At 42.8% G+C, this 15,601-nt stretch overlaps 1 protein-coding gene across 20 annotated transcripts in view; it reads left to right on the forward strand.

Annotated features, from left to right (window-relative positions):
• Positions 1 to 15,601, forward strand: part of KIF1A (kinesin family member 1A) — a 119,355-nt gene that overhangs the window by 87,702 nt on the left and 16,052 nt on the right. For 6 of the 20 annotated variants that reach the window (XM_083616206.1, XM_083616210.1, XM_083616200.1 and 3 more), the window contains 5 exons: positions 257 to 365; positions 1,613 to 1,679; positions 2,956 to 3,040; positions 4,248 to 4,353; positions 9,004 to 9,030. In XM_083616206.1, coding sequence (XP_083472332.1) covers positions 257 to 365; positions 1,613 to 1,679; positions 2,956 to 3,040; positions 4,248 to 4,353; positions 9,004 to 9,030 — 394 coding nt within the window. Of the gene's footprint in view, positions 1 to 256; positions 366 to 1,612; positions 1,680 to 2,955; positions 3,041 to 4,247; positions 4,354 to 9,003; positions 9,031 to 15,186; positions 15,211 to 15,601 lie in introns of all 20 variants that reach the window. The other 14 variants (XM_083616195.1, XM_083616208.1, XM_083616212.1 and 11 more) reach the window with 3 other exon arrangements.

Raw genomic sequence — 15,601 nt, forward strand, 5'->3', positions numbered from 1 at the left:
TCCTTCCCCCCCAATTTATTGGATCATCCCCATTTCAGGTAAACCTGAATTTGCAGGGGGGAAGCATTGAGATTGGTGTTCTTTAAAGGTAACATCATGTGGACTACATAAATCAAATGGGAATGCAAACAGCTGCAAACACACTGTAAACTCCAATGTGGACAAGCCCAAGTTGTGAAGCCAGTCTACAATCTGAGAAGATAGGGCTTGTTTGCCCTTATCTTTGGCCTCTAATTCCAATTTCTTTTCTTTGCAGTGCCTGCAACCAAACTGAGTGCCATGACAAGGCCCAGCATTGGCCCCTGCCAGTGCAAGTATGATCTGATGGTTTTCTTTGAGATCTGTGAGCTTGAGGCCAATGGCGAGTAAGTGTCTATATTTGTCAATGGATCAGTGGGATGGGGATAGCTTTCTTTTCTAGGAGACAAAATTTGATCATCCTACTTGCAACTTGTCTTAGGAATGACTTAGGAGACTTCTTAGGAACACGCTCATTTAGTTCTCTCATTCTTTATTTTGCTGAGTCGTGCACATGCATAAGAAGAGCCCTACTGGATTGATCCAAAGGCTGCAAGTTAGAAACAAGCTGTGAGTGAATAGTTGCCTAATGAGAAAAGAGTGTATATCACAAATAATTACTGTACATCACAAATAATTGAACTGAGTATTCTTATGCCATTATGGATAGAAGAATCTTAATTTTTGTTCTCTCTGTTTCTCATTTTTCCAAACTTTAATTCAGTTCTCTACATTCTGCAGCAATTTGCAATTCCTTCCCACCAAAATAACCCTCATGTAAATTCATTGACATCTTACTGCAAATTTCTCCTAAGAAATACATTTTTGTATGCAGTTTTGACTAATATACACATTTTTGCAGTCAGTTTCCCTTAATACAGTATAATGCATTTCTGCGTGTTATTCCCCCCCCCCTAAGATTTTCATTTCCCTGCCCCCCTTCCCTTAATGTGTACATTTTTGTAAACATTGCTTGGGAGAACTGCATTGCAAAATTTGGATAAATGCAGGTTTTGAAGGTTAGCTGTGCTTTGGTTTACATATTGTTTCAGAAATTGCAAAATTGATAGATTCAGCTTTAAATGCATACTGCATCAAAATTGTCCACCATCCCTACATGCCACACAGTATGATCATACCCTTTTTTTCTGGGTGTGGTCTGTGCAGGATCGAGAGCAGTTTGCTGCCTTAATCCTGCATGCCCTCCTGCTGCGAAGCAGTCTGAAAGCCTCTCTCTCTGTGTTTCCCTGTTTCTTATCTGCTTTGGCCCTTCTCCTGCAAGGCAAAGGATAGACTGATGCAAATAAACCTAGCATTGACCCTGAAGTTGTGGAGACCACTGTGGTGTGTTCTGTAGCAATTGTCCCTGTCTGCAATGTGGGGCCTTTGATGGGCTCAGGGCATCCCATAACACAGGCTGAATGCATTTGGTGCAAATACAATGTTCAGTGAACTTGTTCAAAAAATACAGGCATGGTAGCATGGGCAACACAGGCAAGGATCTCTAAGAGTGTGTTTCACTTACACTGTTTGGGGGACTTGGTGCTGTGGGCTGACATTCCACATCCTGTCTCACTGTTGCTTTCTTTTATAGCTACATCCCTGCTGTTGTGGATCATCGTGGAGGAATGCCCTGCCATGGAACATTCCTTCTACACCAGGTATTTTCTGCCCCAATATCCAAGCCCATTAGCTCTTCTCTGTAATGATAATTTTGTTAGGTTTAGTTCTACATCCAAAAATTTCTGGAAGTGGGTAGTGAAACACCAATAAAAATACAAGCCTCCTGAAATGTTTAACTAAGCATCTTTGGGCACAGACTTGGAATGGCAGACTCTGGAGACACATGAAGAGGTGCATGCGATGGAATGGGGTGGGAATGCTAAGACAGTTAGGAAAAAAGCTCTCTCCTGTCAAACAGGAATCTCAACTGCTGCCAGAGACTGGAGAGAGCTCAGAGCCATGGCCTGGGGTGGCTAAACAGGATTCAGAGGAGCAGGAGGTTCTGGCGTTATCTCCCAGAGCCATGTGATGCCTCCCCTGGTGAGAACAGGTGCACCAACCCCTATGGAGTGTGCACCTGTAGGCTACACATTTTTGCAAAACTAATTCTTGCTAATAAGGTGTGTGTCCCATCTTGGCAATGTTGGGTTTAGAACTTTGTGTCCTGATATTGGACTGATATCTGGCCTTGCTCCTAGCTCGGTTAACTTCTTCATTCCATTTGTGGGAGCCATGAGACTGAGTTAGCACTTGCTCACTGCTGCACCTTACCCTCTCACTCTACTGGTTTGTCATACATTTGTTTTTCATGCTGAGCAGTACATAGAATATTTTGTCAGGAAAGGAAACGGGAGAGGTTCAACTGTGCTCTGCACTGCAGATTACCTCCTTTAAAATGCCTCCTTTTTTAAAAAAAAGTATTTTTTATTGCTTTTCTTCTTATAGGTTAAACAACAGCACATATGCAACAAAATATATCCTCCCCCTTAGTAACTATGATGCAGCAAAGTGCAATAAAAGAGGAGTAACACAGAATCAAAATTGAAAGCAGCCAAAAGTTTTGATATCCTGTAGGAAGTCCCATGCTGTATATCTTGCTCATACGCATAATAGAGCAGTGCCCAAATGACCCCTTTAAATGAGGTTATCCTCAAGACAAACTGTATTTATTTGCCTATCTTGGCAAAGCACTTGTCAAGTAGAGGGTGTGGGAACTATGTGGCTAGCACTGTAAATTACCTCATTTAAGGGCCAGTTTATAAGAGGCGACCTTTTGTAGGAGCCATGTCCTTCTCCCTCTCTTGGCCAATAGTTTTGCCCCTGTTCATGCACATATCCTTTTGCAAAGGGCAAAACCCACACAGTGCTGCTCATTGCTTAGCTGAAGTTCTCATAACTGCTGCCTCCTTTCTCTTTGGGCATGGTGGATGACAGGGTATCCAGAGGAGGATCACCGTCACCCTGGTGCATGAGACAGGGAGCCACATTCGCTGGAAAGAAGTGCGGGAGCTGGTTGTGGGTAAGTAAAGCTTGTGTCTACCCTTTTTTTCTGGGTGTGGTCTGAGCTTGGAGTCTCAGGCCCAGGAGTGCAAAATGACCTCCTGGGCCTCTCAAAATGCACCCTGGGTCATGTCGTCTCATGGGTCTGGCTTTGTGATGGGCTTGGATGTGATAATGCTGATGGTTTGCCTAGATGGAGGGTGAAGATGTGTGGATGTTGTATGTGCAGGGCTGAAAACCTCGTGGCTTTTGTGCGGCTGGAATGAACAGGGCAATGGTGGTTCACTTCCATTGGAACTGGTAGGGCAGAAGGCAGGAAGGCCAACAGGAAGTAGAGACAGAGCCAATGGCAGGCAGAACCAACTCGCTTTAGTTTTGTCTCTGTTCTCCTCCCTGCCGAATTCTACAAGGGCAGCCCTGAGTCTTAAGGAATAGAAAGCTGATAGCCGGTGCCATTCCTCGGACTGATTGTAAGTAAGAAGGCAGGCAGGTGGGGGTTAGATGAGGCCAGATGGAGGTTAGTGGGGCAGTGTCCTAGTTGATCAAATGTTCCAACCTTCACTAGTACAGAAGTAAGAGTCACATCCATTGCTCTGCTAATTTTTGCCTCTAGCCCCACCCACCAATGGCATGTGGCTCCTGGAAGGTTCCCCATGAGGGAATGCAATGCTAAGTCTGAAAATGGTTCTCCACCCCTGTTGTGGCCACATGGTTGCCTGAACCGAGCAGCCCCTCACTCCCATTGACTCCAGAGAGGTTTATAGACACAAATGCTATGTGCTGAGTATCAAAAGCAGTGCTCCGAGACCCAAAGTAGGCCCCTGAGCATTCTTACTGACTTGTAGACAGTCTGTACTCTGGAGATCTGTGTCTTATTCTGGTATGTGGTGCAGTGAAAACCATTCAAAATGGTATTTATATATTGTGAGGAACTATTCTGCCCCTAGAACCTCAGGGGCTGTGAGGCTACTATATCAGGGAATTTATGTTGCTTATGCAGGCAGATTTTGAGAAGTGTCCAAATTATAGTGGTGTGGTAGGCTTGCTGCCTCTTATTTGTTCCAGGGCAGCATGGATCTGTATAGTGAGAGAAACAAAAATGTCACAGCAATATGATTTTCTTAATAGCTACAGCTTGACAGGATCACCTCATTGATAGGCTTAAAAATATACCTGCGTTTGAGTTCCCTCGGGAATAAACTGTATGTGGTGTTTTCTGCTTTTAGGTCGGATTCGGAACACCCCAGAAGGAGATGAATCCCTCATTGACCCCAACATCCTGTCTCTGAACATCCTGTCATCAGGATACATCCGCCCCTCCCAGGATGATCGGTGAGTCTGGCCACAAAGCATGCTCCGCTCATTTAACCTGAGGCAAACATGACCTCCCTGTAGATCTTCAGGGAGTGTATGCACCTAAATATATATTGAGGGGGGTCATTTCTCTGAAAGCCCCACCCCTTTACTGCAGTACGGACAGCCAGTGAGCTAAAGCCATGCTGAGGCTAGCTAAGTAACGAGACTACAGTGTCCAAGTAGCAGAAAGAGAAAGCAACAGTGGTCCAAAATATTTTCCCCAAGCATCCCTCTGATTGAGAAGAGTTTTACCAGGCTGGTAGCAAAGATTCCAGCCAAACAGGCCTAATTTTCCCTGTTTGGCCTTGGCCATGAACATCCATCACCTTATCACTGAATGTCCAGTGAATTAGAACCATATCAGAAGCTACTTTGTACTAGGCTCAGACTATTTGTCCATTTAGCCCATAATTGTCTACTATGACTGACAGCTTCTCTTCAGGGTTTGAGGCAGAGATCTCTCCTACCACATGCTAACCAATATTTTAAACGGCCACACATAGAATCCGGGACTTTCTGTGTGCAAATATTGTGCTCTACCAATAATCAATGGTCTTACCCCATACATACAGAATTTTTGGATTTGCCTGTGGTATGCTGTTCCTTATACATTAGCAAAAATCACATTATTGCCTATCACTGCTCCTTGTTCATGCACTAAGAGCTGGTTTTCTGGGGAAAAGATAGAACAGGACTGTTGAAAGTTGGCACCAGCTGCTTGGAAATGTTTTGTTTCCTTGGAGCTGGAATAGCAGTACTTGCACCAAGCACATTATCACCAGGGCAAATTCAGAATATGCTGGGATGCAGGTGGCGCTGTGGTCTAAACCACTGAGCCTCTTGGGCTTGCCGATCGGAAGGTTGGTGGTTTGAATCCACATTACAGGGTGAGCTCCCGTTGCTCTGTCCTAGCTTCTGCCAACCTAGCAATTCAAAAGCATACCAGTGCAAATAGATAAATAGGTACCGCTGCGGCGGGAAGGTAAACAGCGTTTCTGTGTGCTCTGGCACTTGTCATGGTGTCCTGTTATGCCAGAAGCAGTTTAGTCATGCTGGCCACATGACCTGGAAAGCTGTCTGTGAATAAACGCCAGCTCCCTCGGCCTGAAGTGAGATAAGCTCCACACCCCACAGTGCCTTTGACTGGACTTAACCAAGGGTCATTTACCTTTACCTATTATTATTATTATTATTATTATTACTATTATTATTACTATTATTATTATCCATTTCATTTCTATATCATTTTATATTTAAACAAAAATATCTCAAAGCGGTTTACAACACATTGAAACATCAAATAAAAGAATCCAGAATAAAACATTACTGAAGAAAGTCAAATATAAAGTATAGATGCAAAGCAATTTAATGTAATTATCTTAAATATTTCAAAACAAAACATTACAAAGGAGGTCAAGTATAAAATGCACATTAAATAAAACAGTATAATTAGCAAGAAAATAAAATATTATCATAAGCATAGAACATATCTGCTGCTGTTGCTGCCCATCCTGTCAATGGTGGTTCATTGTGGGAGACAGCTGTGAAAGCTCAGGTTCAATGACCTGGGTCTGCACTAAGACAGCCAAGATGGTAATGCATTGTAACAGTTATAATTCATAAGATGAAGGACTGAGTTTGGTCCCATGGATGGGCTACTCATGCTACTATGTCAGGAGAACACCAGGCAAGAGGCAACATGGCTTCCAATCTCAGTTTCTTTCACTTTTTTGGGCGGCGGGTAGGGAATATCCCTTTCCATGTCTCCTGTAGTTGTGTGGCTACTCCATTTTTACTTAAGCATCCCAGGCTGGTCCCTCAATACTCATCTCCATTCAGACATTTAACATAACATCATTTATCCTGACCCTCTGGCAAAAGAAACCACTCACCACGAGCTTGTATGGTTGAGCTGTGAACAATTAAAATGCGGGTTGTGGACGAGGCAAGGTGTTAGTATGTGATGTGTGAAAAACAGAAGCTGCCAAAGAAATGCTGGAAGAGAAGACAGATTGTCTGAGGTGAGTTACCCTAGGACAAAAGTTATGCAGTAGGGAGGTTCACTCAGCCTGCTCTCCAGTGCTGAAACAATGGGTGAAAGGGGTTGTGGGGCCACACAGGCTAGCTCTGCCCTTTTCCTGTGCTGTCTGAATGTTTGGATGGTGGGGAAGCATTTCATCAGCTTAGCTGTGGCTCACGTCAGTCATGGAGGCAAGGCTAGCCCATAGCTTATACCCCCTCACCCATTTTTTTCAACACTGCAAGGAAGACTGGCATGTGAACTTCCTAATGTTAACAAATGAGCAAAGACTCTTTTTAGTATTCAGCTCTAATGGAGTTTCTCTTCCAAATAAGCAAGCAATATATAAATGACATATAAAGTGAAATGTTAAAAAACCGAGGAGTGGAATTCCATGTTGTGCTATGATGAACATTCTGTCTGCACAAACATTGCAGCTTGCCAGACAGAGCAAGCCCCCCACCATGTGCTGTTGTGGAAGTTTTCCTGACCCCCTTGAGCCAATTTTGGGGTATGTGGGATGAGGAGGGGGGGAAGCCTGTTGCACAAGCAGAAGTCATTGTGCAGGGGTTCCAGTGATGGGGCTGATTAAGTGAACCCAGCCCAGAAAAATCAATGAAAGGAGGGCCAACCAGCATACAGCAGTGCCTCTCTGAAACAGTAGCTGCTAAAGACCTGCTCCATGGATTAAGAGGGAGGAGATGCAGTTATGGAAAAGTATTTCCAAATGGCAGTTTCTTTAGCAACAGACACCGCATGCACAAGCAAAATAGGAAGAACCTCACAGCAAAAGTAACTGCTGTCATGAGTGTTAAAAGTGATCATCCCTAGTTTTGCTCAACAGTTGCTGCTCCCCCTGTGACAATCTTGGGAGTACATTTGGCTATTAGGGATAAGCACAGCAAACCTGGGTTGCAAGTGCCCAGCTTGTCGGCATGCCAGCCACCTGCAAAAGTTCTAGGATCACTGAATAAAGCTGACATTAAAGATTTTCTGTAGGTGTATGGTGGATATTGATCAGTAAAAGAACCGAGTCATCCTGGATGTGCAGTCCATTTAGGTAATTCTGCATATTGGATTGGATATCTCTACTGTGGGGATGCGGGACCAGTGGCCCTTCCAGTGTTGCTGGATTACAACTCCCATCTTCCCTGGTCACTAGCCATGCTGGCTGGGGCTGATGGGAATTGTAGTCCAGCAACACTGGAAGCTCACATGTTGCCCACCCCACTATACTGCATATTCTGGGAAGGGATTTTTCTGCTTCTGTCTTACTCAGACTCTCAGCAGAATACTTGAACATGACTTTTCAAATCAACTAACAAAGCATTCATATGCTTTAGGACATGTTTGGCTTGTTTCATTTACAACATTTATCAATTTCTCTGGCAAAGCAGCATAACTCATTAAAATTCATTTTTTGAAGAAAGCAATTAAAACTCAAAAGTGTCAGGAACAATAAAAAGGTTTATCCTGGGTCATGAACCACCTGTCAGGTTGCTTGGGGAGGGATAGGAATCACATATACAGAGCATTCATGTTTTGGTTCTTTCTCTCTGGATCTGTGCCTGGCATAAGAGCATTATTCTCAGCTGCCTGCATGGATGATAACTGAATTGTTGGCTGATGCCTCAGAGTTTGCTAGCAAGATGGCCAGATTTTGCAGGAGGAGGACAATCTAGAGCAACTTAGGAAGACAATGGACAATTTACCATCTGCCAGAGTCTCCACCCTTCAGTTCTGCATGGGCTCTGGGGGCTTGCTTTGGGTCTTGATGTTGCTGAAGCGAGAAGGGTGGGAACCTACCTAACCCATCATGTGAACCTTTTGCTTCTGCTCACTGCTTTGCTATTGTGTGTTACCTAGCTGCCTTCCCAAAGACTAAATAACAATATATTTTGGTCTCATTCCCTCTATCCCCTGGCCACTGAAACCTCTATGATACTAGAGAAGGTTCCATTGCCTTCATTCTTATAAATGCAGTGAAGAACTTGGAAACTCCTTGTCGCTATGGCATTAACCCCCGCCCCCCAATGTGTAATGGCTAAGCATGAATTAACATGGACAGAATGGCCTCGGGGGCTCATTCGGGCCTTAATAACTTTATTGGGTGATGGTTGATGCAGTTATGTTCCAAGAACTCAAGGTAAATCCTAGTGCAATAAATGAGGCTGGCATCACATGATTCAAATCTCAATACCAAGAGGGTAGTCCTGTTCCTTACTACGTTTGTATTCAAGGTGGCATACTTGGGCTTTGCTCACAAGACCACTGTGAAATTGGGTAGGCATGTAAAAAGTGATGCACCCACTGGACTTCATGACTATACCAGGATTTGCTCAGCTCTCCCCAGTTCAGGCCCCAATATTCGGTGTCAGTGTCGGACACTCACTCACTCACTCCACTTACTCATAATGGTAGTGATATTGGATGCTTTGCTATTTTCTACTGCAGCTTTTTGTGGCTTGCCAGTGGGCAGAGAGAGGTGCTGTTTATAGGGCTTGGGCTTTTGAGGAGCTGCACTATGGAACTGCTGCTACTGCTGCTGCTGCTGTTACCACCCATTTGAACCCACACTAACCATGTGATTGTTTGTGTTTTTGCAGGCAGTTTCTTGATTCGGATATGCCTAGGTATTATTTGTTCCCCTCCCCATTTATTTATTTATTTGACCTCCTCCCTGGTGCCCCTACCCAAGTCAGCATTGTGGTCACCAATGCTACAGTTGGAACTTCCCTCCACCCACTCAAATACACCAGCTTCTTTCTCCTTCTCTTCTGTATCATTGGGCTTTTTGTTCCATTTTGTTCCTTGGGTCTCTCTCCCCACCCCTTGTTTGGTTTCCTTTTCTTCTTTCTTTCTTTCTTCCTTTATTTTTTTTTTTTAAACAGCTCTCTTTTTAAAAAAAATATTATTGTAAATCTATGTTCTTTTTTTGGCTGGTTTTACTTTCTGTTTTGCTGCGGTTGTAATTTTTTCTGACATCTGCCAAAACTATGCTGCCCCACCCTTTGTCCATGCTGAAGCTCCTTCCCTTGCTCCCAGCTCTGGCACGAAGGAAGTTTGGATAGCTGTGTGCTGATGCAGGCTGCATGAGAAGCTGGGCTGGGTGTGATGAAAAGAAGGGGAAGGAGGTGCAGGAGAGCCATTGCCGTGTGGGAGATGAGGGAAGAACCTAGTTTAACAGGCTTCGTGGGAAGGAGACTTGTGATAACAGCTTCTGTTAAAACTGTGTGGCAAAACGCAGCCCAAGAAACTCAAGCATTAAATGGTCTGCAAGTTTTACAGTGATTGGTTTGCACGTAATGCTAAGCCAAACAGTGGTTTAGCACACATGTGCTCCTCTTCCAGTCCTGCTGCTGCACTGCTGTTGAGCCAAGCAATTGTTTGACTTAGCATGCTGTCTAAACCTTTAGCTCATGGTTTGAAAAACTCCATGAGCTGTAACCATGAGCTGTTCTTGGTTTGCAGTTCTGGAGGAGACAAACCAGGAGCCTGGATTCAGATGACACACTAAACCAAACCTTAACTCACAGGTGCAGCAGGACTGGAAGAAGAGCAAGGTGGCTGCAACCTCCTCTCCAGAAGCTTGCACACTTGTGCATTCACACTGAGCCATGGTTTGGCCTAGCACTGCATGCAAACCAAGCCAGCGGGAATGGTTGACGTTTAGAATATTATCCAAGGTGGACAATCTTTACATACAATCTGAAAACTGTACTTAACTTTGGAAGACTTCCTCCTTCCCCTAAGGTGTGTTTGGGATTTCCCTTTCTATTTAGAGCCAAGGAAGAGAATGCTGAGAAAATGGGATTGTGGATATCAAGGTTTGTTTTAGTTTACTGGTTTTTCTGAATGAATTCCATTGAGAGCCCAGGACTTAGTTCTTGGCTGCCTTGGATTTGCAGAAGTCAATAGTCCAGCATGGGCAGAATAGGAATAAAATGAGACCTTTATTGCTTACCTTGATTGCAAGTCATTTGCAGGTATTTGATTGATCTGAGGTGTCTCTAGGGATTGTGGTTATGTTGAGGCACATGCTTATTGAGCTTCTATTTCAGAAAGTCTGGTACAAAAGTTGTCATTTCAGGGAAGTGTAGATAGGCTAAGAAATAAACTTCATGGAGTAAATGGAATAAACTGGACTATGCTAAGTGTCCTCTGATTCCTCTGGAGTAACTATTCAGTCTGCTGGTGATGATACATAGATAGATTGATTTGGTAACAGTCCATCCTTTTCAGAGAGTTTGAGAGATGTTTCATATGGGATGCACACACCTTCTTTTTCTCCCACTGTCACCTCTACATAAAGAGATTTTGCAAGATTCTGAAACACGACAAAATCCTGTTATTCAGGAATGAAATGAGTAGGATGAGCCACCCCAATCTCTGAGCTGTGTGAGATTCCAGGGGTACCATTCATGCTTACCAGAGTCTGTTTTTCCTTTTGGAACAGTGAGGCACAGTGGAGTCTGCAGTGTCTTTATGATATACGGATTATTTGCCTGAACCTACATGGAGAGAGTGCAGAGCATTCACATCCCAAGAGGGTCCTGTTCTTTCCATTGCTGCATCCTCAGATTCCAAGAGACTCCAAACACTGTGTCTGACCCTCTCTGCAGCATGAAACAGATGGCCCACCTCGTGCTCTGCCCCCCGCACTTGCTTAAATTCTAGCCCTATATTGAATCCAGATATTTTAGGGGAGTCTTGCCCCCCTCCAACTTATAACAATATCATAAGCAACAAGACCTCTTTCAAGCTCTGAAAAGAATTCTATGTGACTCCAGCCTGAGGGCCAAAGTAGATGAGACAAGATGTGTGATCTGGACTATGGCATCAGGGAGGTGGGAGAATGGAAAACCTTCCCTCACCACCATTTTCTTGATTAAAATCACACACCAGGTTGCTGTTTGCCTGAGGGCAGTATGAAAATGGTGCTTGGGGTGCAAACAGCACTAGGAAGAAAGCTGAACACCCCAATTCTCAGCACCATAGTGCCATTCAACTACAGCTACCCCCTTCCCACAGTTTCTATTGATTCAAATGTAATGATATGAGAGATCCTATTACATATCTGCATAATTTCAACAACTTCAACTCTAAGATCATGAGAGAGATGCAGTATTGAATTTCAGTAGCTGAGAACAAGGCAAATTGGAAAAGAACCCCCCAAATCAATAGACATTCTATACTGGAGATACAGTGGTACCTTGGTTTATGAACTTAATCCATTCCGGAAGTCCGTTCTTAAACCCAAGTGTTCTTAAACCAAGGCATGCTTTCCCATAGCAGTGGGGGACTCAATTTACACTCAACAGGAAGCGGAACATGTTCTGCTTCCAAGGCAACGTTCACAAACCAAAACACCTACTTCCTGGTTTGCAGCGTTCTTAATCCAAGTTGTTCATAAACTAAGCTGTTCTTAAACCAAGGTACCACTGTACTACTCTTGTATACTGTACAATGATGCTGCAAAGCAATAATATGTGGTTTATTGCTTGCATGTGGCTCTCTGATTGGTGCCAGGCACCGTTTTGTGCAGGTAGTCATTATAGAGGTATAGCAGTCCAATAAATAATGATATGCCATCCAGTCATTCATTGTTATCACTATCCTGGCCTTTAACTCCAGGGAATAAGTGTACTTCCAGAACTCAGAGACCGTCAGTGTTTGGCAAATACCTAAGGACCAAATTAGACATGTGCAGTTAGGCAGCCCATGCTTAAGGCAGGGGTCTATCTATTTTTAAATAACAATAGATATCAATAAGTGTTAACTAATAAATAGATTCAATCTTCAGATTCTGCCTTTCCGTCTTGGATAGAGATGAAAGGATCCGTCAGCTTCAGTTCTCTGAGCTTCTCATTTTTTCCATTCCTAAATTTGGGTCCCAACATTTCTGCAGCAATTTGCAAATTTTCTTTTTAAAAATCCACATGAAAGTTAGCCAATATTTCCTAACAAGCACAGTTCTGTATGCAGCTTTGACTAATGTAAGGCTTTTGCAAGCAATTTCTCCTAATATAATGCATTTATGTATAAATTTCATGAATATATTCATTTTATGCATATCCTCATCATCATTGATTAAATAAATAAATTTGTATACCACCCTATACCTGCAGGTAAATGAATTGTTGTAAGCATTAGCTAGTTGGAGTACGGCATCTCAAAATTGAGATGCATGTGCATTTCAAAGGATGGCTATATATTGGTTCTCATACTGCTCGAGAAAGTGTGAATTTGATAAATTCAGCTTTAAATGGGAAGTGGATTTAATTGCTCCCCAACCCTAGCCTTAGTAACAACATTCCAGAGCTCAGTTCCTTCTTCAGCAGTTCTGTTTGTTTTGTCCACTGCGTTCTATTGCTTGTTCCAGGTAGCATGGTGGAACTGTGTCCCATTATTGGTTTGTGTGTGAGCTTGGGTAATGTTCTCCTTGGGATGAACTTGACAGTTGTTGTGTGTATTTGGTGTTGGGAAGGAACTTTCCCAGGTCAGATTGACTTTTAGCACTTCTATGTAAATTGAGACACCAGCTGATTTTCCTCCAACAATTGGTATTTACCAGTAATTATTGCTATATCTTGAATTCCATATCTTGCTATAGCACCTTTGCATGGCACACCTTGCTTGCTTCTTCTCTTTCTTTATCAGGGCATGCTGTAATCTGGACCAGAAAACTTGATCTTTTTCAATTTAGCAGCACATTACTCGTCACAGTTCAGTGTATAGTATGTTTTAATTCAGTGATTCCTAAACCTTGCTGGTTTAAGACCAGAAGGTTATCTCATGTTGCCTTCAGTTTCACAAAGCTGGGAAATAGGAAGTGATGCCAGATGTCTTCACAAGCATGCCTCTGTGATCAGTGACAATGTTGTGCAGTGTCACAAACTGTGCTTGCTTACGACTTGCTCTCCGTGTACCCTCAAATTTCCTTGGTCTTTCAGGCCCAAATCCAGTTGAGGAGGATGGATTGCCAGGGACCAGCAAGGATGCCCCACATTGTCCTAGTCCTGTATTGCCTTACGAAGCAACTTACTCTATTGCTAGAGGAACCCTCCTGTGCCGTGAACCACCCTTGCTTAAAGCAGTAGCTGGCAGCATGGGTTAAACAGTGGGAATGCTCCCTATTACGATTCTTATGCTGGCTCAACACGGAGGCGTTTTTGTGTAGCACTACAGTAAGGCTGTTCAAGAGGTTGAGGCACGAGTTCATACTCATAGCTTTCCAGATCCACCACAACAGCTCTATATAATTCAGACTGGCTTTGATTCAGTAACTTCTCTAAAATGTGACCTGCAAATGACCAATTGAAGAAACTTTTGATAATACATTTTCCTAACTCACTATCTTGGATACTTGAGTGTAAATTCTAGACTAGATTACAGAATTTAAAGCTTTTTTCTCATCCCTACCATCTGACTAGCAATGTATTATGTGTGAGCTAAATTGCCTGTTGAAAAAAATGCAACTTCTGCTTATATGCAACTTCTGCTTGATAATATATTCTAAATTCTCCAAACTGAATACCAGATGCTTAGGAAAGTGATTGTATTAGTAATATATATTTCTGGTGTTGTCAAAGGATAGGTACATGAGATCCAATAATTAAGAGCACACACATACACATTTCTTTTTTTCTAGTTTATCAGTGTAGACAAGCCCATAACCTATGGAATAGGGTTAAAGTTTATTGTTGAGTGAATGAGTCTAGGGCAATGGATGAACACCCAACGTTCTCAGTACAAATATCACGAAACAATGAATGAAGTGACATAATCAGAATTCTATGCACTTAGCCCCCCCCCCCCAAATAGCATTCCTTCATCTTAACTTCTAGATTTGAAAGTCATACTAGTGGCATTCCCATTAAGTGCAAAATTCTGTATTTTATTTTTTTTAAGGAACCCACAATCTCACCTTCCCACCCCCACCACATACAATATTTGCTTAGCAATGTGTTTTCAGTTATTCATTTGTATTTGGCATGTTTTCTTTGGAAGAGGGCTGAAAACTATTGTGCGAATTTCACCCAGAACCCCTTTCTGCTTTTGCCTTGCTCAAGTCATTTTAGTCCATTTTTCACACTGTGAATCAAAATCTTGATAAGAATCACGCTCTACTGAAAACAGAGTCTTGATCCTTAAGCCTACAAATAGTGCAAGGGAGCCTAGCTGGATGGACACAGATATTAGAAATTCAACTAAAAAGTGAAAGGAGAGTGTTGAATATGCACAACTATGTTCTGAATTTCATTCTGTGACCATATTCTTCTACCAAGAGAGGGCACTTCCAGATTGACTGTTCACTTATACAAGATGAGGTTGTTATCCTGCAGTTTCTAGTGCTAATATCCTGTCACTTTTCTCACCAGAAAAGGTCTGATAAGAAAATTGCCCTGGAAAGTGCAGGATAACAACCACTAGGTAGCAATATTGTATAAACTCCATGCAAACATGTCAAGATTAATGCTCAATAAACAGGCAATATTGTAAAGCCTCTGTGCAAACGTGTCAGGATCAATGCTTAACAAACAGCTGGTCTGGAAGCTCCCAGAGTGAAGGGACAATAGTATTTTTGCTTTTCATTTGTTGCCCACCTTTACCAAATTCACAACAATCTAAGGCTGCACTTTGTTCAAATCACCATCTACCCCATGTAGCTGCCTCTCTGGGTAGCTTTCCACAGGGCACCATATAAACAATGCTTTCTGACATTTTGATTTCTTTGTGTATGTGTGTATGTGTACATGTGTTTGTCTTGGGTTGCCTTCCACTTATAGCATTTCACTGGGAAATGACACTAGGTATTTCTACCTCACTTTACTCTCACACACTTGCTTGATCTATTCCCTCCTTCTCTTTTCTCTTTCTCCTCTCCCTTGTTTCCTCTCCCCTTTTCCTTTTCCTTTCCTAATCTTCTTTCCTTCCTTCCTATTGGAGTTACCTGTTCTCCCGTGGCTTGTGTCTCTGTGATCTTGGTCTCAGCTCTTTCAGTTTTGGTTTTGGCAAGATGCTGCGACTCTCAGTGTCAAGATGCAATGTTTAGAATGGGATAGAAACTGTGCATCATCAACTAATAGTCAGATCCTCTTTAACAAGAGTCAACAACTATTTCTGAGAGGTGGACTTACTATAATGCGCAATTTTCCCAAGAGGAGACCTGGCTTCTTTTTTAAAGAGACTTCTGACTATGTT

This window comes from Podarcis filfolensis (genome assembly GCF_964270895.1).
Source record: "Podarcis filfolensis genome assembly, chromosome: 5".
Classification (NCBI taxonomy): domain Eukaryota; kingdom Metazoa; phylum Chordata; class Lepidosauria; order Squamata; family Lacertidae; genus Podarcis; species Podarcis filfolensis.